Genomic DNA, 27,623 nt, shown 5'->3' with positions numbered 1-27,623 from the left:
GAAACAGGCTGCCCACAGAAGCTGTGGATGCCCCATCCCTGGAGGTGTTCAAGGCCAGGCTGGATGGGGCTTTGGGCAGCCTGCTATGGTGGGAGGTGTCCCTGCCCATGGCAGGGGGTTGGAACTGGATGGGCTTTAAGGTCCCTTCCGCCCAAACCATTCTGTGATTCTGTGTTCAAAAGTTGGTGGGAGGAGAGGAAGAAAAAAAAAAGGCAATATTTCACTACAGTTGGTTAAAATTCATTACATTTCATAACTATGAGTTCCTGTGTCAGATAACTGAACTTTGAGGCAATGATTGTTTGACCTGATACACCTACATCCTTATGCCTTTTCTCCTTTACTTTACAGAAAGTGGACGTCCCTGTGATGCTGAGACACCTGCGGGAGCAGAGAATGTTTATGATCCAGACCATAGCCCAGTACAAATTTGTCTATCAAGTGCTCATCCAGTTCCTGCAAAACTCCAGACTTATTTAATCTCTTAAAACATCTTTGTGGATCTGACTGAACCATACCTACGAACAAGGGGAACTGCCTTGACAACATTGTGTGCATATATTGCACTTTTTAAAGTTGTCTTGAAAGTAAGGAATGTATGTTCTTTACTATAGTGTCCCATGGATTATTTTATAGAAGATATAATTTATTTTTCTTAGAATAATTTGTGAATTACTTTAATAACTTGTAAAACTTATAGTGAGCTTTGAATTGAGCTATATTTGACATGACTGGTCTGCATTGTAACATGTCCATAGGGAAGGCAATCCTTCATAAAGCTAAAATGCTGGCTTTTATTTTACTACATAGCTTCTGAAATGAACAGTTACTTGGCAGTGGGCTTTTTCTCACATAAGAACATTCTGACCCAGATAAGTGGCTCCTATGATTAAAAAAAAAAAAAAGAAGAAGAAGAAAAAGTAATTGCTAGATGTCAGCTACAGTTCTGTGTGAGTGGAAGCTGAGAACGCACAGTCCTGGGACAGGGAGACCTGAGCATACGCAGCAGGGCACATTATAGAGGGCTCAAACACAGGCCGTTGTGAGGGCAGAGAGTTTGGGTGCTAAACTGTTAAAATTCCATGAAAATTAAGTTTTTAGATTAGTCCTTGAAAAAAGCAATATTGGATCTTTTAAACAAAGCCTTTGCTATTATCTGCAGTCCTTGGAGGGATTTGTAAGGGCTGAAGCAGTGTTAGAAAACTGACCCAGAGCACTGTGAGGTCAGTGAATGAGTCTTTCCTGTGGGTTGAACAGCAGAGCAATTTCAACTAAATGCGGCTTAAAAAAAAAAATAATTAAATGAAGCATCTCCTCATGAACTGCACAGGAAGTTTTATTGCCTAGAGGCTCACCTTGTGTAGCGTAGAAAAGGAACCCCATACAAGTTGGACATCTCCTGTCACCTGTCTTAGTTTCCTGTGTCTTCATTGCTGTAGTTGTTTTATTTTCTAGTTCTTTGAACTTAGCCAAAATGATCAGTGTGGTCTTTACCCTGTAGCTGAGTTCCCTAAATAGTGATCCTTGAGGGCTTTAGCTTACAGCCTTTCTTGATTCTTCCCCCATCACTGTCTTGTGGTTTATGAACATACCAAGCAGTCTTCCTTTTGGTATTGGCAGCCCTCGCTTTGTTAGGGTGTTCTCTGTATTAAATTGCACATACTAGCTCTCTTAGGCTGCTGTTTCCATGTCTGGTCACTTTGGGTTCTCCCTCCTATTTATTATAATTATTTTATTCTGGCAGTTTTCAGGGATTCCAGTTAGGACTAGAAATCTGTTCTGCCAGATGCTGTATAAATACATAATGGAGAAACAGCCCTTGCCTGACGTTTACAATCGGAACAGAAAAGGGAAACAAACCTCCTCCGCTTCATAACTGGATTAACAGATTCTTAAGTGGTTTGCCGGAGTCCAAAAATGAAATCTGTGGCAGAGCTAAGAACAAGTCCATGTGTCCTGCAAGTGTTTCAGCAGTTGGACCTGTCCTCTGCTCTCTCATTTTCTGTCCCTCAGCGTTGACCAGAGGTTTTTGCACAACTTTGTGCACGTCCCTTTCTGCACGCTGTTTATTTCATTGGAGCAAATCCCACTATGAACTACCTTGCAGCGTATGCACGGTAGCATTCACTTACAGTTATTTAGAAGTGATAGAAACTGTATTTAAAGGGCTTTTTTGTTTTTGTAAAAAGCTTTACCAAGTTGCGCTGGGGTTCCCACACTGTTACTTCTGGCGTAAGAGATGGAAAGTTCCTGTGCTGGGGTTGCTCCCCTCCTGATGCTGGCTCCTCCTTCTCGTCTCTTTGCGCTGCCCCCTCCTGCCAGCAGTGCTGCTCCCAGCTGGCTGCTTCGACCCGGCGCTCCGGGTGGCTCAGGCTGCAAAGGAGCCCTGGCACTCTCAGCTCCTAGCCCTGAGCCCCACAGGGCTAACCTCAGTGCTGGATCAGCTTGCCACGTCCAGGCAAATTTCAAAAATCTCCAAGGGTGGAGATTCTGCAGCCTCTCTGGGCCCCAGTCACAGTGTAGTTACTCTGTCATGGTGAAATTATTTTTCTGCATATCCCTTCCCAGGTAAATTTCATCTTTTAGTCCCTCGCTGCTTTTCCTTTGTACCCCTACCTCTGAACCCCTGGCCTCCCATCCTTATCTGTTGACTCTTCCCTGGAGTCTGGCATTTCAATCTCCTGCACCCAAGATCACTCTTCTCCTTTTCCAGAATCCCCACTTCTTCCGTGCATGCTTTGTCCTCTTCTGCCAGGGGTTTTGCATCCCCTTAACCCACCCTTGGTTGATGCCCTATCTTTATAACATCCCACAGCTTGGACAGATAAACAAGCTGGTGTCCTGGTTTTGTCTCCCAACTTCCTACTGTGTTTCTCTTTCCTGAATGAGTCTTCCTGTCTTCTGAGGATACAGCTGTTACGTGGTGGTGTTATGTGAACTGCAGTCATCTGCCTTTCTGCAAAGATCAGCTGCAGCAGCAGGTGGGACAGGTCAAGCCAAGTATTGTTGAAGGCCATGGGACAGCAGTTCCCAGCTCCAGTATGACTCAGGTGTGTCCTAAAACCTACTGTGGAAACAGGCTGCACTCTGGAAAGACTGCAGTGCATTTTCTCTTTACGACAGTTGGAATTACTCTGCACGTTTGTGGCCATCTCACACTGAAGCTTTCTGTAATTTCCCTCCTACTGCTTGGCAGCAAAATACTGCTTTTTTTCTTGTTCTGAATGCACGTGGCCAAGCTGTAACTAGCTTTAAGTTGAGTATAAAGGCCTAAGCTAACGAGCACTCTCAACTTTGGGATCACTAAAGGGACCCACACACCTACTATTCCGTAAAATCAGCAGGAACTTAATCTAAGGCCAGGTACCAGAGCGCTTCCTAAATTCGTGTAAAAGTCCCCTGTGTGTGTTTGGTGCTGTGCAATAGGGGTGTAACGATGGGACAGCAATTCTAGTAGAGGCTTCCAGCAACCAACACATGGTTAAGAGTTATTTAGGTGTAATATCTCAACCGTGTTCCTCTTAGGGATCAGTTGAGTTTTCCGTCAACTTCAGTTTTCCTCTATTTCCTTCTGCCAATGCCAACATCTCTCTTGTTAAATTAGCAGCAACCATTTAAAGTCTTTTCAGCAGCATCTGCATGATAATTGCACAGAGATGCTTTATATCTGGGAAACAAGCCAAGGAATAAACCTTGAAGCAAAGTGTATTAAATTAGTTATCTCGTTATAGCTTTTTGAATAATTTCCTAATGATGAATTAAGTTTGAACTCAGAGCTGTCAAGTCCCATTGCTCCACTTGGATTTGAGAGGTAGAAAATCAGGAGGGGAAATAATCTGTTCCTGTGTCTCGTTATTCAGCTGTTCTTGGCTGAAGCGCATCCTCCTGTTCCTGCAGTTGGGACAGAAAAGTTACTTCATAAAAGAATGTAAATAGCTGCGTTTAAAAGCAAAATTAAGCAAGCGCCTTCTATGCAAAGATACATCACAGGTGTCTTAGAAAAATATTAATTATGAAATGGCACCAAAAATCCTTTCCAAATTAAGTCAGTGCCCATTAATGAGCCAAATAAGTGGCCACCTAGTAAACAGTCATTTCCAATTAACTCATAACGTGGCTGGTGTGGTAGATAGAGGCCAACGTGACTCACTTTTTCCCTTTCATTGTCAAAGAATGGTAATTTTAAACTTTTCCTTTCATCTCACTTCAATGTACTTTTTCCTGCTAGATTTTATCTTGAGTAGATCTGCTAATATCCTACGTGAATTGGGCTGGAGCATATCTTCAGAGGTTCCCTTCCACCCCAGCTCGCAGCCGAACCTCAGCATGCCAATGGGTTGTGAGTGAAATGTGATCCACTTCTGTAGGGGAAAATCTGAACCTCCTGACTTTCAACCCGTTGTAGCTTTATCAGTCCTAAACCGCTTGGGCAGCATTTCCTAACCTCTTAGGGAGTGACAGGAAAATGCATATTGTATCCAATTTCGTTAGTCATAGCAGGAATGAATGTGTGAGGCTTAAAGCAACAGTACTGTTGACCCACAGACCTAACAGAGGAGTCCTTCAGCAGGAGACATTTTGAGTTACTGTTGGTTCCATACTTTTTAGCCTCAAAGCATGACTGTGGCTAGGTTACAAGAGAACAGTCTCATCCATTTTGAGTGGTTTGGATAGAAAATCTTGCAAAAATGTGTCAGTTTCCAAAAAAAAAAAAAAAAAGAGCTTCACCTTAAAAAAAAAAAAAATAGTTGGAAATGGCCAGTCTTCTCCAAGGTTCCCATGTTTTAGTCTGGTGTGCTTAGCCTACGCTCCCCAGCTTATTTTCTAAGAAAGAACTTGGAGTGGATGAGTAAGTGTGACTTGGGAATTCATTGCGTGTATTTTCCCTTTCATGTACTTTTAATCTGTATTTAGTTTTGCAATTTGACAGCTTTTTTCCTTTAAACCTTTAACAATGGTGGTATTGAGGCTGCTGGCATCAAATTCTTTAAAGTTATGGTCAGAGCATTTCATGCCTAACAATACCTGGATCAAGGATGGGAGAGATGATGGCTGAATCACTTGCTGCTCACCAAGTCTGCTCAGTGCTGCAGAGCTCCTTTTTCTGTGCTCCACGGGCTGCATGGAGGATGGTGGAGCTCGGCCTGCTTTGGCGTCTCTTGTCCTTGCTCAGCTGAGGTAAGATGAGGTTTGATCCCGCAAACCTTCTCCTATTATAGAGGTGTATAGGGACCCCAAATGCTCAGCCCTATTGGAAATAGCTTTTCCCTAAACTAGTGTTTCAGGTGAAGAGACACACCTGTGAGAATTTATTCAACCTATTGCTAATGCAGTCCTTTATAAGAAGTATATTGAAGGACACTTGTTCCGTTTATTTAAATCACTTGCCTCAATTGCAAATATTAAATATTTGCATGATTTCAAGAGCTTTTTTTAATTACTTCTTTCTTGTAAACAGACAAATGCAAATGGCAAACGATAGGTTGGAAAGAAATGAGCAAGTGTCCCTGCTTCTAATTGAGCAGGTTATTTTAAGCTAATACATTATTTTTTATCCAGTACTTGCTGTTGCTGTAGCCCACAAGTGACCCTCAGGTAAATGCTGACAGGCAGCCTCTCACCTGGATATAGATAGCACAGAGATCTGTGGGGAGAAATGCAGCAGCTACAGACCGTACTGTGTTCACCACAGCTGACTTGCCAGCTCCCTCCTGGGATGAGATGATGACTGAATTAGCTGTTGTCAGTCTTGCTAACGATTGGTGAGCTGCACGCTTAAAAAGCAGGAGCATGAGCATGGCTGATACCTGCTGTAGCAGCTCTCGTACCTCACTGGGAGAGGTTAGATTTTGCTGTTTGTCCTTATGGAAAAGAATGCTTCACATCCGGAAATCCCGGGTGGTACACATCTCATGAAATAAAGGATGCATCATGTCGAAGGGGCACATGTCCAAAACCGATCTTGGAAGGGCAGCACTGCATGAAAACTTCATTTGTCCAATACTCTGTAAAAATTGATACGGTTCTGCTGATGGATGTTCAGTCAGCAAGAGAAAGGCTCGAGGTCCAAAACCCTGAAGGCAGTTGTCCCCAGCTCATTCTTAGCCTCCTAGAGAGGAATTTTGTACAGTATCAGGTGCTGTGAGGGCTGCTCGTGCAGGTCTTGCCATCCATGCAGCTGTGTGCCCCCCAGACTTGCAAGGACTGTGCTTTGAGGAAGGAGCAGCTGCTTGCTTGGGCTGCAAGGCCAGGAGAAGACGAAGTTCTAAGCCACAAATAAACTACTGTTAGCTTGTGAAACAAAACACTACTGTACAGCACAAAAATAGCAGTGTTTATATAAATATTTAAAAGTAAATAGATTTTGTTAGCGTAAGATACTTTAAAAACAGTGAAATTTCGCTTGGTTCTTCCCAGCCATTTTTCAGTTGACTTTTTTTTTCATTTTGTTGATGTTTTGTTGCTTGTGCTTTGTGTGCGCCTTCACTGGGTGCCCCCTGCTGCACCAGCGGGACCTGGCCTCAGGAGAGTGAACGCTGGTGGGACAGCAGCTCTCACTGAAGAACCCCAGCACTAGTTCGAGGTAATGAGAAGCCTAATGTCTGAGCACATCCCTGAACTGAATACAGGGCTTCGCAGCTTTACTCTTCCAGATCACCTGCATCAGGACTCAGTATTTTGGTCTGAGTCTTTTTTACACAGATGCTTCAGTGGCAGCATTCCCTATCAGGCAGGCAAGACTAAATGAGGACGGCTTCCTACAAAATACTTCTGTGGCAGGTTGGTAATTGGCACTTAAGCAAGATAAATGAATGTAGCACGGGGTGTTTAGTCCCTCCAACACACCTGGCCATTAGTGATTTAGGGGCTTCCCCAGGTTAAAGCTATATCCCTCTTACTGTGTTTAATAATTACTGATGAATTCATCTTCAGTGAATTGCATTTTATTACAGTGCATTTATTCCTCTGGCCTTCACAACGTCCTGTGTTGGGGAGTTCCACAGCTTAGTAACACATAAATATGTAAGGACTTCCTTCTCGTGTATGTTAACTAGAAGTATTTTCTTGCTGCTACTCAGAATCTTTAAAAGAAACCAACTCTTTAGAGCCAGAAACATTGTTAATAGCTTGTTAATTGTTTACCCTGTTGAGATTGCTCCATATGGAAAACATGTTTTCCTCATTAGTAAAATACCTTTCTTGAGATATTTTACAAAGGAAAAGAGTTTACACATGCAGATGACTGTAATATTCCCATATATAATTGTGTGGGACGTGTTAAATGAAATAACATGTTTAAGTTTTATGTCACTGGATTTTACTGTCCTGTTTTACTTTCAGTATTTTGATGCTTCTGTTGTATTTTGTTCTTTAATTCTGTACATGACAATTAAGCGTGAACAGTGATCTAAATCTCACAGCCTCACTGTATGTACACATTTTGTAGAGAAATGGGACATCAGTTGCATGCCCTTCCTGTCCCCCGATCCCTCTTGTTAGGGCTGAATGGCAGAACTATGCTATGCTATTGAAAGCCTTTAAAAAAAAAATCTATGCATGCTATTTTATATTCTAATGTATTATTCATATCAGTACATAAGCTTATGCTTGTCAGTTTTATCTTGTGTATAGAACTGATTACTTTTGACAGTATTTTTGCACTGTTTCTTTTCTTTCTCTTTTTATAAAGTTCTATTCAGCATTAATTGACTGCAATAATTTTTTTTTACCCTTCACTGCCTTTATGTAAATAGTTTCTTATATGCCTTTTCAAATATGAAAGTCTTCCATCACTAAGGTTTTTTGGTAAGGCTGTCCTTCATATTCACAGTATACAATAAACCTTTTTTTTTTCAAGGAAAAGTATGCACGCATTCTTTCCTATTCAAGCTTAAGGTTTCGTATTAGCACCTTCCATGCTCGTGTTTGTTTTCCATGGCACAACCAGGGCCACGGTGAGTTGTGAAGAACCTGCTGCTACTGATCAGAGCCCAGACTTCCCATTTCTAAAATGAAGGTGCTATTTATTTCCCTGGACGATGGTTTGTGTGACAAGATAAAGTCAGACTAGAATGAGGCAGCTCATACACCCTTCCTAGACTTGGCTGTGGTGAAAGGGCCTTGGATCTCTGCAGTTCCAAGTACTGGTGCAGTTTTACGTACTCCACCAACAGTTGCTGGCTAGAGCGCAATGAAAGCTTTCAGCAGAATGATCTGACAAACCCTTGAGCTCTAGCAGTTTTATTTTCAGACCAACACCTACAAGAAAGAAAATATCTTGAACAATGGTGATGTGCTGGCTCTCTCATACTTTCTAAGCTGTGAAAGCAGTAAGGAACGGTCATGTAGTTTTACTGTGCAACATCCTTCAACTATGGTACTGAAAGTACAGAGCCACTCTATCCCTCTTCTTCCTCCCCCTATCCTTTAAAGGTATCTCTTGCCATCAAACTAAATGTAGAGGAAAAAGCCTTTAACATCTTATAAACGTGCAAGGAAAGGTAGTTCCCTCTGGATTTTTCCTCAGAAATTGGTCTTGTCCCTCCCTTAAAAGTAATTGCTAACAAACTAAAACAGCTTTAACCCCCAGTAATAAATTCACCTTAACTTATAAAGGGGATTAAAAAGCCAGAAATTGCACAGTGCATGTCTTGTGTGATCCTTTTGAGCCCTGAGATAGGCGCCAGCATTCTCTGTACGAAGCCTGCTGAGCTCTAGGTCCTTAAAGCAATGAATTCCCACCTGCCAGGAGCAGTGAGGGGTCTGCAGATGAACTGACTGAGGGAAAGGTGCTGAAGAATTCACCAGTCCCATTTCTCCTTTCTTTCAGCTAAGCCACTGCAAGCAAAACATGATTTGTGAAAATAGAAAGTGGATACTAAACCACAACAACAATAAAAACACACCAATTTTGCTCATTAACTTGACAGATAAAGTGAAACAACTTAAGCGTAAGTGTCAAACTAGTTGCACTCATGTAAGTGTACAAGTGGAATCAAGAGGGGGTCAAGACCGCTTTATTTATTTTACACAAATAAGATGCACATTAAAATCCATAAAGAAAAATTGGCCATTTTTGCACGAGCTGTTAAGAAGAGGCATACCCTCTAAGAAACCATGGCTGTTTCCTTTAAAAGAAAAAAAGAAAGGCAATTGTAGATTTGTAGAAGCTAGAAACATTTTGCAAACCCTAAGTGTGTTTGTCATTCCAATTATAGTACAGAACTGTGTTCATACTCTATCACTTTTCAAAGCACTCCTGAAGGTTTCCGTAACAAGGCTTTTTAAATAAAGGTTTGAAGGATTGCATAGATTCAAAGGCTCAGTGGTCCTCTAATTCCTTTTTGATCTCTGAAATGTATGGATGATCTTTCCCGTGTGCTACTTCCATGATGGCAATTGCCTATGAAAAGAAAAAAAATATTCACACAATTGATTCATATATAACACCAGGCTATAAATACTCTCTTTGGAGGTTTGAAACAGTCTGACACCTCTAGCTACTTTTTGTCCCCTTGTAGTCATAAACCCAGTAGGAAATAAAATGAAATTCAAAACTAAGTAATAAAGGTTTTTACATTCATAGAATACATCTTTCATCTTAAAGGATCCCAAAGCACCTTTCAAAATGATATTCCTGACAAAACTGCTTTGAATGCAACCAGCTCCAGGACAGAAAATTGCACATGGGGTGGGTAATATTCTGGCAGTACACTTAACCACTGTCAGATGGAGCTTGGCTCCTACCAATTTGTCCTTCAGCTGTCAGACTGACAAGCAGGGCTATTGCAGAAAGTTGTTTGTTTTTTTTTTTTTTAAAAAAAAGGCATTTCAGGCTTGATTCTGTAAACCCTTCACTGATTCCAGGGGGCCACCGATGTTTTAGGAAGGAAGCATCTGCTTATGCAGCTGCTGAAGTGAAAGCAAGAGCTCCTCAGATTCAGGCTCCATTGTGCCAGACTCCTTGCAATTTTACCTACAGACAGCTCCGGTGCTAAGAGCGAACGTTTCAGACAGCCAAACCCACTGTCTTGCAGCTTCCTGCCAATATCCACAGAGTGGATAGAGTGCAGAGGCAAGATTTCCACTTCAGAAAAGGACAGCAGTGGCCCCGAGCAAATGTAATAAAATGTAATAGATAGGATGGAAAAAAAGTAAATTTAGACTGTCTGAGAATATTCAAAGACCACAATGCTAGGATAAAGCAAGGAACTGCAGAAGCCTAACAATAAGAACATTTAGTTGTTTTCTTCTTAGGAAGTTTTTATGGAATTAACCTCTTACACTTGTTAAGCCGGTACAACAGGAGCCTTGGTTTCTACCTCGACAGCGGTGAGAAATGGCTCCATCCCCCCTCCTGCCCAAGAGGAGAAATGACAGCCGCCTGGATGAGCTGCTTGCAAACTGACAAAGAACAATGGTTTTGTTTTTCCACTAAATTCCAAACATCAGGGGCTGGGATAACTTTGGGCAGTTCCTGTAGGCAGCTTTTGGAAATGAGTCATTAGAAAATGTTTGTGTTAGGAAGCTAACTATGCCAACACATCTACCTACGGTTCCCCTCGCTCCCATCCCATGTTCCCAGTGGCACAAATCCCAGTTTTAGTCAAACCTTGAACACCACAGTGAAGAAAAACCTCTGCTAATTTTAAACTAGGTGATGGTTACATTTTAGAGCATATATACTGTATCTTTCACCATGGCTGTATGGCTTTGTTATTGCTGGCTAAAAACTTGCCAGCATCTAAAAAGGAAAAAAAAAAAAAAAGCCCCAAAACCATGGCATTCCACACTAAGCCATTATATGCTACAGTAGTCACTGATACTTAAGAAACTAAAATAAACTTCTGTCCAACAGCAATAGGGGAAGAAAGTCAAGAAACATGGTACAGACTAACAGTAATTAAAAAAAAAGAACCAAAACCTAAAGAATAAGGAACAGGCTAATAAAAAGGGGTGAAGAAAAATGTAAAAAAACAAATGCTGTATTTGCCAATCTCAGCATTACCATATGCATTGAATTCCCTTCAACTATTTAAAAATAAAGTGGTTCCAGAACAAACAACCACCAAAAGCATGCCTAGTTTAACTTGGACATAGGAATCGCAGGCATCAATGAAACACTGTGTGCCTTTTATAAGAACCAAACATTTCTTCCTGTCCGTACCCTGCAAGGCAGGAGAAGCCAGAGTTCTGCTTCATTTACACTAGTACAGCTCTAGCTCAGAGAAGAATGTGTAACAAATGTTTTAGGATAACACTCCCTCCAAGTGCTGCAGTGGAAGTCCACTGTCAAAAGACACGGTCCCTCGTATGAGAGAACAGGCCCATAATCCAATCTTGGAAAAATAGAAACTGAGCCAAAATTCCTGCAAGCAAATAGATTAACACGTGCTGCGTTTTCAGCCAGGCCAGGCCGATTGTCAGAGCAGCACATCGTGTTTCAGCGATTCCATGCCCAAACTGGTGTTATTAACGAAGGAAGCAGGAGATACCCTCTTCAGGGCCTTAACCCCAGCCGGTCTGTTCTCCAGCGCCATGTGCAGCCTCCCTAATTTCAGCCACATGGAGGCCACGTTCAGCGAGTAGGCGGGATAATGCTGACTGCAAGAGAGAAGGAAAGTCAACTTTATCAAACCTGGCAGTGGCGGAGCGTTCCCCCAGCCCCCTCCCTGCCTCTCGTTGCCCCGGCCCATTCCCTGCTCAGCCCCAGCGCTGCGGCTGCCAGGAGCCAGCGCCAATTGTTTCTGGGCCGGGGATGCCTGTCACTGGGGAACTGAACCGAAACTACCATATGCCCCGCCGCAGCTGTCAGATGGCAGTGACTTTCTGCCACCAGCTTTAATCCAGCCAGCTACAGAAAAAGACAGCATTGTTGCTGGTTTTCACCCTGCACCCACAGAAGCAGCTCTGCTTATTCCACAGCCGTCGGTCCCCAGCGGGCAGCGAGGTCCCCAGCAGCTCGAAGCGTTCGGCGCTGCTGGCAGCGCGCGGAGCTAGCGGAGCGCGGCTCGGCAGAGCTGACCTGGAATGCCAGGCGCCGGGCCAGCAGAGCTGGGCAAGTCCCAGGGAAGATAAATGGCACCGAGTCCCCGGGGAGAAAGCTCTGGCTCGTTCTTTGTATCGCCGCCCTCTGCCAAGTGATCTGTGACTCGACGCTGGCGGCTGCTCCGGAGGGAGAGCTCGACTCGCGCCCCCCCCAGCTGGCAGGGAAGTCGAGGCCCAAGATGAGGACCTGCCGGGGAGATGCACGGCAGGACCAAACGCAGCACCGAACGGGCTGGCTCTAATGAGTAACACCACTGCTGTAAAAGCACCAGAAATTCATCAGAAAAAGTATTTTTTTTCCTGCAGAGGTTGTGCGCTGCCCTGCTCCACACAGGGCTCCAGCCTGCCCCTTCTCCCATGCCTGCAGCTCCAGGGCAGCGAGATCAGGGCCGTCGGGGCACCAACACAGCCACGAGCAGAGGAGCTGAGCTCGGCTCCAGCTCCCTCTGCTGCTCGGCCCCAGCCCGGGACAGGGCCCTGCTTTCCATCGTGCTGCTGCAGGGAGGGCCGGGGGCTGACTGTGACACCCGGGCTCTGCCTCCACGCCTCGACACAAAATACAGGCTGCAGATGGGTTTCAAAGCTCTGCTTTACTGAAGTATTAGGAGGATATATTATAAATAAATAAATGAATACATAAATAAATAAAACAGCAGTATTTATCTAGCTAATCAGAACTAGCACAGTGCCCATGATGCCAAACTTATATTATCAAGAACTTCAGACTGAAGTTATATTTTTACTATATATTGCAGGCTGTATTCTGATTGTATCAAAGTCTGCTGCAGAATTTAAACACTCTTTTTCAAGTGATGTCATGGGTAGCATGTTTATGCAAAAGGTATTCTCTCACTGAGAGAAGAGATCTCTGCCCAAACTTGTCTTAATTATTCAGATTACAGAATTAGAGCATTAAAAAAAATAAAAGAGCCTCGTATTTACCTGTATGGTCTGATAATTTTTTGCCCATAACGCAGCGCACCTTCCCAGTCCTGCATGTAGAGACAGACACCCATGGCCTGGTACATCATATGTAACATATAGACATTACTGTCTTCAAACACGGCACCCATCTTGTCTAGGCTCAGCTCACAAATCTCTAGTAATTCACTAGGAGGTACGAAGAAGTCAAGGAACCCAGTGAATAGGTTGTTTCTGGTCAGACAGCTACCTGGTAGCGCCAAAAAGAAAATGCCTTGACCTTGTTCAGAACAGTTCTGAGAAGTCCTCTTTTCTCTCCAATGGCATTAGAGAAGGGGAGTGAAATTCCCCATGCAGCAGGTACTGAATCAGGCATCAGACAGCCCGGTCTGCTTCTGGCCCACCAAATCCTGCACTTTTGTCTGCATCCCACCAGTTAGGAAAGGTAGGCTTGTGACCATGAGCAATACCTGCAGCCTCACGTGCACTCTATATCAGGCAATATTACCGTGTCCTAACAACCCCCTCCCCATGCTCGTTCTAGTCTCTGGCTTGTTTTATGAGGACAGCCGTATGGCACGCCAGTAGAAACTGCCAGCTGCACAGACGGGAACAAACCCAGGCCCTCACAGTCCCACACCTGCAGCATTAAACTGCCCTTTGCCTGCGGGGAGAACTCCTCAGACACGGAAAGGGCAGAGGCACGTTTAACTTCTAAAGGTCAGCGCTTCTCCTGCAGGTACTCCTGAAGCAAGCCAGCAGGTGAGCTTTTTAGGTCACGCACCAAGCCAGGGAGACAAAGGATATATTTGTAGTGTTTGGCTCGCCTGAATCCCTCAATCACATTCCTGGCATATTTGATCATGTCCCGCACTGTCTCTGCTGATGGAGGATCATTCAGCTTGCGGATTTTCAGTTTCTCTTCATCCTGAAGGAAACACAGTGGATGTCATAAATGCAGGTTCCAAGGCCTACAAATAAAGGTGCATCTGCTGCACAAAATTAATAAAAAGACACAGATGGGAACTTAAGCTCCTCAAAGAATGTAAAAACAAGGGTAGAGCATGCACCTGCAATTTTCTCTAAAGCCTTGGCTGGGAATCCTAGAATGCTCTGCTTTCCAGTTCATTTGCCATTCTCTACTTGCATGAGGTCCCTTTCTTTTTTGAAAGATCCAAGAGCTTTTCAATTTTGTGATGGAAACAGTTTTGCATAGGAAATTTCACTGCTTCTAAGAGATTAAGGATTAAAATAAATTTAGTTTTAAGGCTAGGAAAGCCCAAGTACCTTAGGCCTTCCACAATGTGATAGTCCAGTGGAAAATAGCATGATATTAAATAGAGAAAAGCATTCTTCATATCTACAGATGAAAACACATTTCCGCACATTTTGTTGTTAATATACCAGCTTTCTGCTGGACAGCTCCATTTACTCTTATCTTTCTATCTAACTTACAACTTCATGAAGAGTCAGCTGCAATCTGGAGACAATCTTTTGCTGTTTAAGCCTCACACTCTTGCTAGATTTCTTTTATCCTTTATGATTTCAACTGTCAGCTGAGAGGGCTACAGTGAACTCTTTCCAGAACTGGAGGAGGCTGAGTGATAGGTGATTCCATGAGTAGCAAGTTCTTAGAAATCACAGATGAAATCCTGGCTTCATTAAACTCAGTGGCAAAATTATCAAGGTAGCTGTGGGGAAAAACACAACTACAGTATCAACAGAATGGCCTCAAACGAGAATATTGGGCAGTATTTGGAAAAAAAGTTACAAAAGAAGACAGCATTCAGTGGAAGGAGATGGTTGCCTGATCACTTTGGGAAGCAACTCTTAAATGGACACCTCTGTGAAAGGGGGGGAAATACCTGGAATGTAGGGATCGGGATTATGACAACCTACTTTGACTGAAATGACAGATGAGCAGCACGAAGCTCAATTTTCCTAATCTAAGTAACTGACACCTAGTTTTAAGGAACACCGTCTGCATGTTTGCCTTTGTCCCCTGAAGGGCACCAAGCGATGCCTACTGAACACAGAACTGGCCTGTGCATCACGAGGGGCTGTGACCCAGGATAAGAATGGCACGATGCCACTGCAGGAAAGCCCATTCTGCAGGTGCTGCTGGGTCTCCAAATTACCCAGCAATATCACACAATGTCACCTAGAATGGACTGAGATGTCCCAAACAGGGACTGCAGCAGGACTCTGTGCCAAACAGGAGCCCAGAAATGCTCCAAGCAAGGTTCCCTAAGAGGAAGGAGAAAACGTGTAGTTTTCTGAGAAAACTCAGTCCGGAGCTAAATTCTTTTGGCCAGGTAGCATCAACACCGTATAATTATCTACTTCTAACAAAATACTCATCTTCACTTTGTAGCTCGACTTTAAATAAGCATCTAACAGGAAATTTCCTGACGTGTCATGATTTACACATCATGAAATAACGAGTGGCACAAAGTCTTACAGACAGAAAACCCAAACCATGTCCCCTCTCTACTACCCTACTTTCCAAAATTTAATTAAACCATATTACATCTAAGGACCTGGGTAGTGCCCTGAAAGTCAGAAGCATATTTCACATCCATTTTATCCAATTTTATTACCTTTTCTTTTGTAGTGCACTCCCTGCAATCACAACTGAAGAAATAGGAGTCTTTTAACCGTTCATTTCTGTCTTCGGTGGGATACAGCAGGTCAATATAGCTGGTAAAAACCTAGACGGTAAAAACACAGTAGCCAGTGAAAAGCAGTATAAATATATATATATACAAGTTCAGTGGAAATCATACTTAGTATGACAACCACACACTGACACAACTTGTGACTCCCTGCAGCCACCTCCCCTGCCTTTTCCCCCTCACATTCCAAACCTCTCGGCAGCATCAGGAGTTGCCATTTGTAAGTGCAATCTGACAGACAAGTGTTTCCTTTTCTATTCATTATGGAATTTCCCTCAAATATTACCCTGGCTTCAACCCAGAACAGCAAGATTCAGGTGTGGATAAGGAAGCTATCACACCATAAATCTCAGGCTCCTGTCAAACTACAAAGAGACGCCGACTTTTCAGAAGTAAAATAATGATTCCAGGTATCCAGCCTAGAAAAAAATTACAGTGGCCTGGTTTTTTGGAGGCTAGAGTCTCAAATTTTTCCTTCTGAAAAGTGACAAAAATTGGGGCAACAGCAGCCACTGGAAGCTTTAGAAACTTGGGAGAAGACCTTCAGATCTCTGAAAATAAGAGAGGCCCAGTGCTCCAGTTCTAGGAGAATGAATATCAGATTTACTTCAGTGGCAACATTTTAAAGCAAAGAAAACCTGCTTTTGATCATTTTAAAGGCCCTTCACATACACTATTCTTAAGTGTTCCTCTATTTCAACGACCTTCAGAAAAGAACCCCTGCAACTAGCTTCAATGCTGTTTTTAAATGACATCTCCCCCAAGAAACATGCCATATGCACGCTGCAGTTGATCATTTTGCGGACCGAGAAGCAGTTTTAGTTTCACTTATCCACTTTCAGTTATTTGAAAGTAAAATGTATGTGTAATTTCACATTGCATATGTTCCTAATCTTACTCAGTGTGATCTCACATTTTCCCCCACGCTCCTCTCCTCCCTTCCCTGCTTTCAAAGCACGAGAAACGCAGAACTGCATTTACAGCAAACACTTCAAAAATTCCTGATGCAGTGGCTACGTTGAACCTGAAGATGGAGACACAGCCCATAAGACTGCGCAGAGCCCAGGCAGAATAACGGGTCCACTTTAAAAAAATTCTTACACGTCAAAAGAGCAACTGCTAAAAAGTGATGAAAGCCTGTAGAACTGATGCAGCTTCTAGGCACAATTCAACCAAAAAAAAAAAAAAAGATGCCAAGCAAGATAAAATGCTCATTTACACCTCTCACAGTAAGCACTCCCCAAAACTGCTGAAAACGTTTGAGATTCCACTGGAAAGCTCCAAAACGGAGACTAGTCCCTGTCCATTACCACAGTGCACGTGTAGTGACTGCCAACACCACAGTCAAATCATACTAACAGCAGAGAAGTTGCTCACCTGAGTCACCCCTGGCTCCAGCAATTAAACTCGCTTTGCTCATAGGGGTGAACAGCTGCAATCCAGGACAACCACCCCCAACCCTTCTCGCAAACTACTGTCACACACTGCAGAAATTGGTTAGAGTTATCAAAATCAACTCTGAAATTATTTTGATCAGGATTAACCTTGCCTGCTAGGTTAACATTAGTGAATGACACGCAATGAAATTCTACGCAAACTCCATCCCCAAAGAGAACGTTTGGTATTTTCATCCCATGCGGATGCACGAGTATCCTCCCCAGCTCTACCTAACGTTTATTTGTCATTAAAGCAAAAAGAAGCTCTGCTGCTGAAGACTCCCTGTCAAGCCCAATATTTGACTGAGAAAGTTGAGACCAGGGTCTTATTTATCCATCACTGTTCAGGCATGCTCCAGCTAAAAACACACTCTTGTTCTTCTGGGACTACACCACCAAACTCTGCTGAGGTGGTATCGCTGGAGAGAGCATGCACAAAACAGGAGATTTCCAAGTCAGAGGACTTATCTGTCCCCATTTACCTTGTTTATTCTGGCTTCAATTGCATTATCATTATACTGGGAACTATTACAGCAGTAACAGTTTTCTTTGATGTTGAAATTTCAAAGCAGCAGCCAAACATCAGCAAATTAACCCTCCTTTTACAGGTGGGTAAACTGAGACAGAGGCTGGCATACGCAGTGACTGCTGCAAGTGCCCTTCCCTGGTTTCAGCACAAAATAGGATACTGCCTCCTAGAATCACTTCAGGTCTCCAGAGCCACCCAACTTTTCTAAAACAACATCTTAGACTTCTCTGAGAAACAAAAGATCCTTCCCCCTCGTTATTAAATTGTCATCTAATTGGAATGAAGACTGAAAAGCAGGATGGATCCTGTTTTTAGGATGCATGCATACATAGTACCTTAATACATTCAAACATAGTGCACTTACCTCTTCTCCAGGCTCAATCTCTCTAACAGCTCTGACTTCAGCCAAGGTCCCTTTGTAAGTTACAATCACGTTTGGGCAACAGCTATGGTTCATCAACGCAACACTGTAAAAGCGGAAAAGTAAACCTTTTTTCCACCTCACCAAAAGCAACAGGCAAAAAGTTAAGCACCACTTCACAAAACAAACAAGTCTGAAAGACTGAGTCAGTCTCTCTTTGCAAGCTGTTTTTATTGAGACTTAACATCAAGGTAACCTTGGGAAAATCTGTTGTGCTGGTTTTTATCCTAATGATATGGAGAAAGGCTATGCTAATGAATGATTACAATTTTAAGATCTTATTATTGCAGAACGAGACGCGTTATTATTTTCCCATTCTTAGGGTGCTACAGTACAGCTGATGGGGTATTTGCACAGCGTAACTGTCAATAACCTATTTAGGCACCTGTTTTCCTTAGAGGAGAAAGAAAGAGAAACCCATTTAATGAAAAAGAAATGGGACAATACAGGAAAACAAAAGTCAGTTGCTGCATCATAACTTAAGATCAGCATTAACATTTTAGCTGGCTTCTGTGCAAAGAACCAACCTCCTTGTTTAAAGTGGGAGGGAGGAGGTCTGTTTGTTTGTTGTACAAGCACACAAGTTACACAAAAACTCAGTCTGCTAGAGAAAAGTACTCTGCCATGCTACCAACCTTGGAAGTGTAATTTGTTGCTTACTTGAGATAAAATGTTTAATTTTAATTATTTCTCTTCCTATCTACCAAAATAATAATCGTGTCTTCAGTCTTCTTAGCTCACAGGCATAACTGCTAAGTAGGAACGATGTGGCTCTCAGATGCTGAGCCTTTACAAAGGTGTTGGACATGATTCCAGAAATTCCTGGTTTAATATTCTTCTCTCCCCACCACGACTCTGATCCTGGGCAGGATTTGGGGAATCTATTTCCAGTCTGTAGCTCAGGGATAAGAACTGCAGACAGACCCTCCCAAAGAAGGACGATCTGTGAAGCTAGGACTACCTACCAACCACCTGTGTACAGCAGATCAGGTCCTGCTCTAATTGGGCACCTCTCAGTTTCAGGCTGCTTCTGCACGGATAACCTGCTAATAACCCATGCCTCACGAGGAAGTCGACATAAGCAGAGTGGCGGTGCTTTCAGCGTGGGGTTTGCAAAGAGCAGGGGCAGAAACCATCCTCCTTTGCTCCAGTGTTAAGAGGGAAGCACCGACTTAAACAGAAGAAAGGTTCCTCAGCCTCAGAGAGAGTTGTGCTCCCCAGTTCACAAACTGCAGTTAACGCTTAACATCTGCAGTTTATTTATAAAGCTGAGGAGCTTGTACATATTTTTTCCACTGTCATAGCAACATAAAGCATGGCAGTTTTAAAAACATCTGAGGAGGCTTGAAAGAATTTCTGAAAGGGATTTACTGTTTGCAAAGGAACAAAGGTAGAAGGGATGTTGTTCCGAGAACACCAGGTGAAGGATTATATCCAGCCAAAACAGAAAGCTGTGAACAGAGCAAGTCACCTGCAATCCTTTTCATTTTGCTTTGATCATTACTTGATGTCCCTGTCCAGAATCTGCCAAGTAAGCCATTGTTTCCTACCAGCCTGCATATAGTTCACAATCCAAGCTTAAGTACTTCAAAACAAATTGCAAGTGCAATTTTAACAATTTACCAGATTTTAAAGCAAAACTGCTGCAAATCATTAGCTGAACTTTATTAGTTAGCATACTTTAAACAAGACACATTAATATTAAATGTAAATTAATATTAAATGTTTGATTAAATTTATTTCAATACAAATCTAGAAGAATTAATAAGAATTTCTGTTTGTTTTTAAGTAAGTTACTTTTATTTTTAAAAATATTAAACTCAACCTACTCTGGGAATATGGCTGATCCCAAATGAGAGAGTTCTTCATCTTCAATCGTGAAGCCATTACAGTTAACCTAAGGAAAAAGAGGAAGAGACTAGCTCAGATTCTGGTCAGCTTAGTGCTCCACACTCACATCACATTCTCAGACTCCAAAGTCAGTGGCAGCTATTTGTTTATGATTTTCTTTACCCCTCACCAGTACTCACAGAGAAGCTACATGACATCTCAAAAAGTGAAGTGAGGACCAAATCCCTATCCAAAGGAATGTGCAGGACTGTAAAGCCCAATACTTGTGCCTGCTCGGGACTCAACATCTAAGGGATTACACCTTGGAAGGCAAATCAAGAGAAACGAGGCTTGCAAAAAGTGCTGCAAACAGTGTCAGACAAAGCAGACCACTGCAAACACAAAGTCAAATGTGACACTGACAGAGCAAGAAGACTTCACTTGGCCATTGCAGGTAAGGGGCCTCAGCAGAACTACACATGCAAGGCACAAGGCAGGGATGACAGCAGCAAACTCAGCCAGGCTAGGGCAGCACAGAGCTCTGAAGGAGCGTACGTTACAGAGACCTGGCACAATGACACTGTCATCTGGTCAAAGCTATGTACCAGCTAAAGCACACATGAAGAGCAATAAAGGGAGTGAGAAAGACTGGAACCTCATATAGACAGAGAAGGGGACAGAAAAAGGAAAGAATGTGTGAGGAAGTCTATTACTAATTTAATCAGAGGACAAAAAGCTTGTTCGTTTATCTTTCTTATAGATTCAAGCAGTTCTCCTGTTAAAGTGTTCTCCAGTTCTATCCTCACTAAGTTCAAGGGAATCTTACCAGAGTTTCAGCTTTGTGTGACTTAAATGCACCTCAAGCAAGTACTCTGTTCCATTTCCACTGCAAGTCACATATCTGCCAGCACAAAGAGAACTCCAGCCACACCTACGATTGAGCATCTCCCTACGATCCTCAAAATGTTGACAGCACTGCCAGAAAGGCACTAAAACAGCTGTTGTCACATGGTAAGTCCAGCTGAAGCTATAATGGGCAAAGGCACATTCAATCAAGTACAGTGTAAGGACTTGCTCTGGAAGGGCAGGAGCTGAAAACAAGCACTACCAGCAATGTTTTGCTCCACAAGCTGGAATGCAAGTCAGACTGAATTTTAGAAATACACAGATACTTCCCAAAGCCACCCCTCAGGTATGAATTGCTTAGAATGAGTCTGCAGTTAAGCATCCTGTTTCTCTGATTCACTCATCAGTGCTTTTTGGTATCTTTACCTGATCTTTATTCTATTTTTAGCAAGGCAGCATCCAAAGGCTCCTTGTCTCCCAAGATGAGCATGCTACCGCGCTAGCCAACGCGTGAGCATACCTGAACCCAAACCAAAATGTAATTGCTGAATACAAAAACAATAGGAGAGAAAGATTGTATCAACAGCAAGTAAGAACATAAGGCTACAAAGGCTGACATAGCGAACAGCTTGGTGGTTCTGAATCACAGGAAAATATTTAAAAATATGTCGTGAGTTATCATCAACTCCCCTCCAGTAAGCCAGAGACAACCCACTTCTTGAATGCATCATACCAGAAATGACACATGAGGAACAATTAGAAGGGATGAGATAGCCCTGTTTTCACCAGAGGAATGCATGACTAAAAAAGGCAATGTAGAGGGAGCAGGAGACTTAAGTGAGAGAAGTAGAGCTCAAGGTTGTTCCCAAAGGTGGAACAAGGACATGTGCAACGAGAGGCTCAAAAGGAGAGGATGAGACACTGGAACATGAGACAAGAGGGAAACCTTTTGAAGAATATGATGAGATAGGACTGAGAAGGTAAAGTGACACAGTCTCAAGCGTTAAATTCCACAGGGACAGAAAAGAGTGGAACAATAACAACAGCACTCTCTTCTCTCTGGGGACTAGGAAAGACTAGAATGGTTTGGACAAGAATCTTTGCTCCATGCAGGAAGACCAGCTATGCCTTAGCTGCGTTGGTAAGCAGCAACACCAGACCAAGCCCACAAAAAGCAGTGCACAAGAAGTCAGAGGTGCCATAGTCCCAAACAACTGCTCTGTGCCACAGGAAGAACGAACGATGAATGAAGCAGCAAAGTAAACACCACGGGGCCAGAGAAACTGCTGAAGCAAAACAAAGGATCATCACCGTATCCAACTATTGCTTTTAGCTCAGGTTGACTAATTATTACAAAACGTGTTTGTATATTATCAAGTACAGACATGCCTCCTCTTCCAGAAATATGTGTGCTAGAGCCAAAACCTCAAAAAGCTGTGTCCTGTAAAACACCTTTGAGGAATATCCAGGTGATCTTTGGAGGTTTTAGTTCAAAAAAAATTCAATGTCCACAGTCACAGATAGTTGCCTTATAATGAAGATGAGCTCAAGGTGACACCTAAAGGTGACATTAAGCACCCATAGGGAAGACTGGATGGAATACCAGATCTAGGAGTCAGCAGCTCACGGTAGTCAAAGTACCACGATCTGGTGGAGCTGGTCCAGGACAGGACGTGAAGGGAAACTCATTTTATACAAAATAACTTAACCCTTGGGGATTTTGGCTACATTTAGCAAAAGTACACAGAAACACTGCAAGAAACTGAATGTACAAACTTCTTTAGAGTATCCTTCTAACGAATATAAATTCCAAAGTCTAAAACAGAAAAAAAAAGTTGTAATTGAAGGGAAATGTACAGCTTGGAACAACTAAATAAATGATGAGCAGATGCTAAACATGCTGAAGAATCATTCCCCTACAGCACAACAGTACCAGCATTAAGGTAATAGTAATGGTGCCTCCTTATTGATACATGCCTGCCTATGTGCAGAGGGTTGTGTCATCTCAGCTTTTATTACAGCAGCCAATATTTAGCCACATCTCAAACTTTTTACTCCGAGGTTTAAGTATAAAACTAGCTTATTTTGAAGAACATGAGAAAAAGAAGAAGATGTATCTTCCAGCATTCACTGGTGTGTTATTCCACCCACTATGTTTGGTTTAGATGTGGATGAAAATTAGGTGAGAGAAAAGAGGTGAACTTATCTAACAAGACATCCTGCCTTTCTTTCATCTCTCCAGATGACCAAGCTAACTGGTTGTATTTAAAAGCCATGCGTCAGATAAAATTTCAGTCTGCTCTTCCCAGTTCTCTGAAGTTTACTCCCTGTGAAGGTCAAACACAATGATGGCCTGACCAGCAAGGATTTCCACAAAGGAAGCCTGAAAGAAGGATTCTGCCTTCACAGGGTCTCAACCCAGCAGCCTTCTGTGCATGTCCAACAACAGCTGCACTGTGCTTGGCCCACAGCCTAACTTTACAGGGTCTGTTACGGGCTGTTTCTCCTTTTCTTCAATGTTTGAGAAGCATCTCATAAAGAAGTCTGCAGACAAGAATCTCTCCCCTCACTACTGAAACTGGAGATGTCCAGCTGCTTCTGGCCACAGAAGTGCACCTTTGCCATCAAGCACACTCAGCTCTCCCCGAAACAAGCAAAGAGCTATCACCTCCATTGCCATTAAGATTTTGCCTCTTTCAGAGAGGCTGAACTCCTACAGTGCCACCAACCTGAGCAGACTGCGATCTAGCCAACTTACTTGTGCAAAGAGAACTACAAGGGCAGCATTGTCAGGGAACTCCATGTGCTTTGAATAAAAGTGATGAAGAGCAGCAATGTCGTTCTGAATCAGCTCTCTCTTTTCATTGTCTAGTTTGTCAAGGTCTGTGGACAAAGAATACATTCCAGTTCAGTAACAGGAACACTCCCCACGAACTGCAGCAAGGCTTAAGTTAGAACAAGCCTGGACTTAAACAGAAACCCCTCAAGGAAAAGCTGCTTGGAAGTACCACAAGAAGCATCTGTTCTTCCATAAATGCGATGCTTCTTCTGCCAAGGCCACACGTGCAGTACAAGAACATGCAAGATTAAAAAACATTTTCTAACACCTTTATATTAACAGGTAATTGGACATGAATTTATCTTTGCTGGGCAAAGCATTACATTGTTTAAAAGGCATTTGTTAACCCCAGCAAGCAGATGAGCAATCCCAGGCCCTCTATAAGCACATCTACCGTGGGTACTGTCAGCAGTCTGCCCCAGTCTTATGAGCTACCTGGTCCCATCCACTGTGGTATGAAGTTACCCTCAATGTCACACTTCTTAAAACACACTTTACACAAGGAAAAGGTCCTCATACAGACCTAATCTTAATGAGTTAAACCAGGCCAGGCTCCTGCAAAGGAAAGCTGCTTATCCCTGCTTTTAAAGGACGTGGCCTTTCCTGGCACAGAGGCCCATGTGTGACAGGGACCTAATGAAGGCTGATGTTCAATTAACACTGGGGCTCGTCACCAGGATTCCCTTTACAATAAGAGGGGGATAACACGAGGGTGTCTGGGAGGGCAACCTACCTGACCTACTGCAGGCACCCGCTTCAGGATTTAAGTGCCTGAGACACTCGTGTCTCTGTGGGCTGGAGGGTGATTGTTAAGGAGGAGCGTTTGATCTGCAGGTGTATGAGGATAACAGGAGATGGCAGGAACATCAGGGACATGTCCTGGCACACCTGCCAACTGTATTCCCTTAGGGGTTTGTTTGGAGATTTACCCTCAGGCCACTGACAAGTTCTAGCCAAAGCTGTGGCCCACAGGACCCTTTTATGCCTGGTCCATGGGGAGTGAGCAAGATGGTAACTCCTGGTTCCTTCTTTCCCTTAGGCCCTTTTTGCCTCAGGAGCAGAGTACTGGAAAGGTTTTCCACATACTCCTTCTCATAGAAGCAGGGCCACCAGCTCTCTCGTGCTCTAAGGGAGCACATCAACTCTCAGCTGATGGGAGAGTTTCACATCAGTTTCCCCTCTTCAGCTCAAAGTACCAGTAGAGAGAAATACATGCTGGAAGAGAAAAGGGTGCATAACAGTGGAAGAAGGGGGAAAGGATTTGTAAGAGCAGATGTGAGTGAGGGTCACCAAAAATATTGGGAGAAATGAAATGCAACAATTTGATGATAATTAGGACAAGCCAGAAATAATAGATTTCAGCTTCCAGCTGAAAGCCAGGTGCCTTTTCCTCTCCTGTGCAGGTTGTTATGAAGAGTAAGGCTAATCCTGAACACGTCAAAAGTGTGGTGAGAGGAGAGTCAAAGGGCAGAAAGAGTAAGGGGAATCTTACTAGCAAAAAAGAAACAAAACAAGGGCTCCTAGAGGACAAGGGAGACATTGCAACAGAAAAAAAAAAAAAAAGAAAAAAAAAACAACCACACACTTCAGCCTTTTAGCTCCCAAATTAATACATTATTGAAGACACGCTGCAACACAGAAGAATACAGAGAAATTATTTCAGCACTTACCCATCTTCCTCAACCTCACGCTTACTAAGCTACCTGCAAAAATTATCCTTGCCTTAGGCAAACATTGGCACTTTTCGCCCTTATTTCCCCAGCTGTCTCAAGAGCTGTGATGGAAGGTTTCGTACAGGAAGCAAATAAAGCTGTAATTTTGCTGTATTTGGTTACTCTGCTACCTCAGGTTCTAGCAATGGCTGCATTTATTCAGCATTTTACAAAGGGTTTTGGAAGCCATCAGTGAGAACTGTGAACACACAAACCTATTGTCTCCTTGTATATTGCCTTCAGCACCAAGAAAGAGAAATGACAGACCAGTGAAAACTATGCCAGGACAGTTACTAGTCCCCTAGTTGCTCAATTTCTAACTGCCTCACAGGACGTGAAGAGTAGCCTTCCAGTTAAAAGCAAGCCATTGCCTCATCTCCTTCCTTGGATTATTTTGGAACACTTAGGACATGGAATTTCAACACAATCACATATAACATGTCAGATTTGACTGGCAGTGACAGATATTGAAGCACAGTCCAGAGGGTTCTGCAATTAGCCCCTTAGTCACTGTCACCATCAAGCAACTGTGCTGTCTCTGATTTTATGCCTCCTGGTAACAAATACCAGCTATTTTAATTTTACAACATTACAATTCTCAAAAGACACTAGAGTACCAGAAAAGCCATGAGATGGATGTATGCTACATAATTAATTCTGTCTACGTTTTCACCCTTGTTTCACAACCCCCACAAGCAGCCAAAGGAGAAAAAAAAAAAAGAGAGAGAGAGAGAAGAAGAAATAAGAGCACTACACTTTCAAAAAAACTAGGAACCACGATTCTCTTTGTTTACCCCTTTCTCAAAAAAAAAAAAAATAATTCAGATGCTCTGAAAGGTTTTGATGGAGGGGGAGAAAGGGGTAAAGCAAACATGAATATAAATAACTGTTTACCTGCAAGCCTTTTTTACTTACGTGACTCAAACTCTTTTACAGCAAGCAGCTTCTCTGACTGCGTTTTTTCAGGGTGAGTTTTCTAGCAATAAGGAGGAAAAAAAAAAGCAACAACAAGAAAATATTTTAATGTTTCTAATTAGGCGCTTTTGTCTGTTCTTTATAAGCTGGGAACTCTTACCTGTAAATCAAACAATAACTCAAATCCACACATGTATGGAATTTATAGAAGTCAACCAGCAATGAGTTAAATGGACTGCCCTTAGTAAAGCCACAGCAATATTCGCTCTGCACCAAATTAGGCAGCCAAAGATTAACTCCTATCAAATTTATATACATAAACTGAACAGTATTTTAAATATGTCATTTGCTTTGTTCTAGACACCCAGAAAGCTGCTAACAATAGCAAGCAGGCAGGAGACAGGCTTTGCTTTGAGGAAAGTGAATAAACTGGCTGTTGACAGAGTTCAAAAGCAATGCTCCATTGTTGGCCTAAGGCCACTTCTTTGTAATCTTGGCCATTAAATATGGCTTTGCAGGTGGCCCAGCAGCTGAGGTTCAGGGACTATGGTTTGCATATTTAGCTTTTATATGACATGTAGGGTTCTCCCCCCTCCCTGTAAGCAATAAAAGCACAAATTTATTCCAATGACTTTTTGTCATTAAACATTCGATTTTGTTTGTGGATCACCACTAAACCATGCTTTAATTAAGTCACACACACATACATTCACACACGCATCGGCACACACAGCAAGTAGAGCAGCTACCTTCCCAGCAGGCCACCAAAATCCTCACTACATACAATATCCAGGTCGCCCTTGTCACATAAGCAGACCTCAATCACACAAATATGCTTCAAAGAGGATTTGTTTTTGCGGAGAGAGTTTAGAGCTCTACAAAGACACACAGTGTAATAACCTTGAAACTCATGGATCCTTTCCCTCGCTGTAAGGACCTGTGTTATCCTCAGTTTCCATATAGTGAGGAACGCTGAAACGGTTGTTGACATTGCAGTCCCACTGCCTTACTACTAACGTTCTTTCTCGCCAAAGACCAAGAGCCTGAGGTTTCTCTTTCAGTCTCCATTTTTCATCAGTGAACTCCAGTAATGGTAAACATTGACACCTGAGTGTCTCAGAGGTGTTGCTGACTCACAAATGCATGGGGCATAATAGAGTACAGTGCTACAGAGTTATAGCTGAAAAATAGTACAACACACAACTGCTTCATGAAGATGTATCTGCTTGCAGAGAGGCAACACTGGGAGCATCCCTCAGACTTTAACCACATGCACCACCAAGGCTCATTCTTCTCTCTCTGCCACCAGCACGGCTTTGGTGCTGTTCCACACGTGTCACCACGAGCTCCCATCTACCAGAACAGAGGCTGAAACACCGTGCACATCGTGAAACTTAGCAGTCAACTTCACTGGACTCTGTTCAGCCATTACCTTGGTGACAAGCTATAGC

General features: G+C 42.9%; 2 protein-coding genes across 6 annotated transcripts in view; one reads left to right on the top strand and one right to left on the bottom strand.

Moving 5' to 3' along the window:
* PTPN14 (protein tyrosine phosphatase non-receptor type 14) overlaps positions 1–9,148 on the top strand; it is a 117,636-nt gene extending 108,488 nt beyond the window's left edge. For all 5 annotated transcript variants that reach the window (XM_080587220.1, XM_080587221.1, XM_080587222.1 and 2 more), the window contains one exon: positions 352–9,148. In XM_080587220.1, coding sequence (XP_080443346.1) covers positions 352–480 — 129 coding nt within the window. In that variant the 3' untranslated portion in view covers positions 481–9,148. The remainder of the gene's footprint in view (positions 1–351) is intronic.
* SMYD2 (SET and MYND domain containing 2) overlaps positions 9,002–27,623 on the bottom strand; it is a 28,968-nt gene continuing 10,346 nt past the window's right edge. The window contains 10 exon segments of the mRNA XM_080587240.1: positions 9,002–9,403; positions 11,496–11,604; positions 12,991–13,158; positions 13,768–13,775; positions 13,778–13,897; positions 15,570–15,680; positions 17,974–18,076; positions 19,860–19,927; positions 23,465–23,589; positions 26,173–26,233. Of these exon segments, the coding sequence (XP_080443366.1) occupies positions 9,323–9,403; positions 11,496–11,604; positions 12,991–13,158; positions 13,768–13,775; positions 13,778–13,897; positions 15,570–15,680; positions 17,974–18,076; positions 19,860–19,927; positions 23,465–23,589; positions 26,173–26,233 (954 nt within the window). The 3' untranslated portion in view covers positions 9,002–9,322.

Source organism: Anser brachyrhynchus (genome assembly GCF_964034855.1).
Source record: "Anser brachyrhynchus genome assembly, chromosome: 3".
NCBI classification, from domain to species: domain Eukaryota; kingdom Metazoa; phylum Chordata; class Aves; order Anseriformes; family Anatidae; genus Anser; species Anser brachyrhynchus.
The sequence above is the reverse complement of the archived record's forward strand: the minus strand, read 5'-3'. Positions and strand labels throughout refer to the sequence as shown.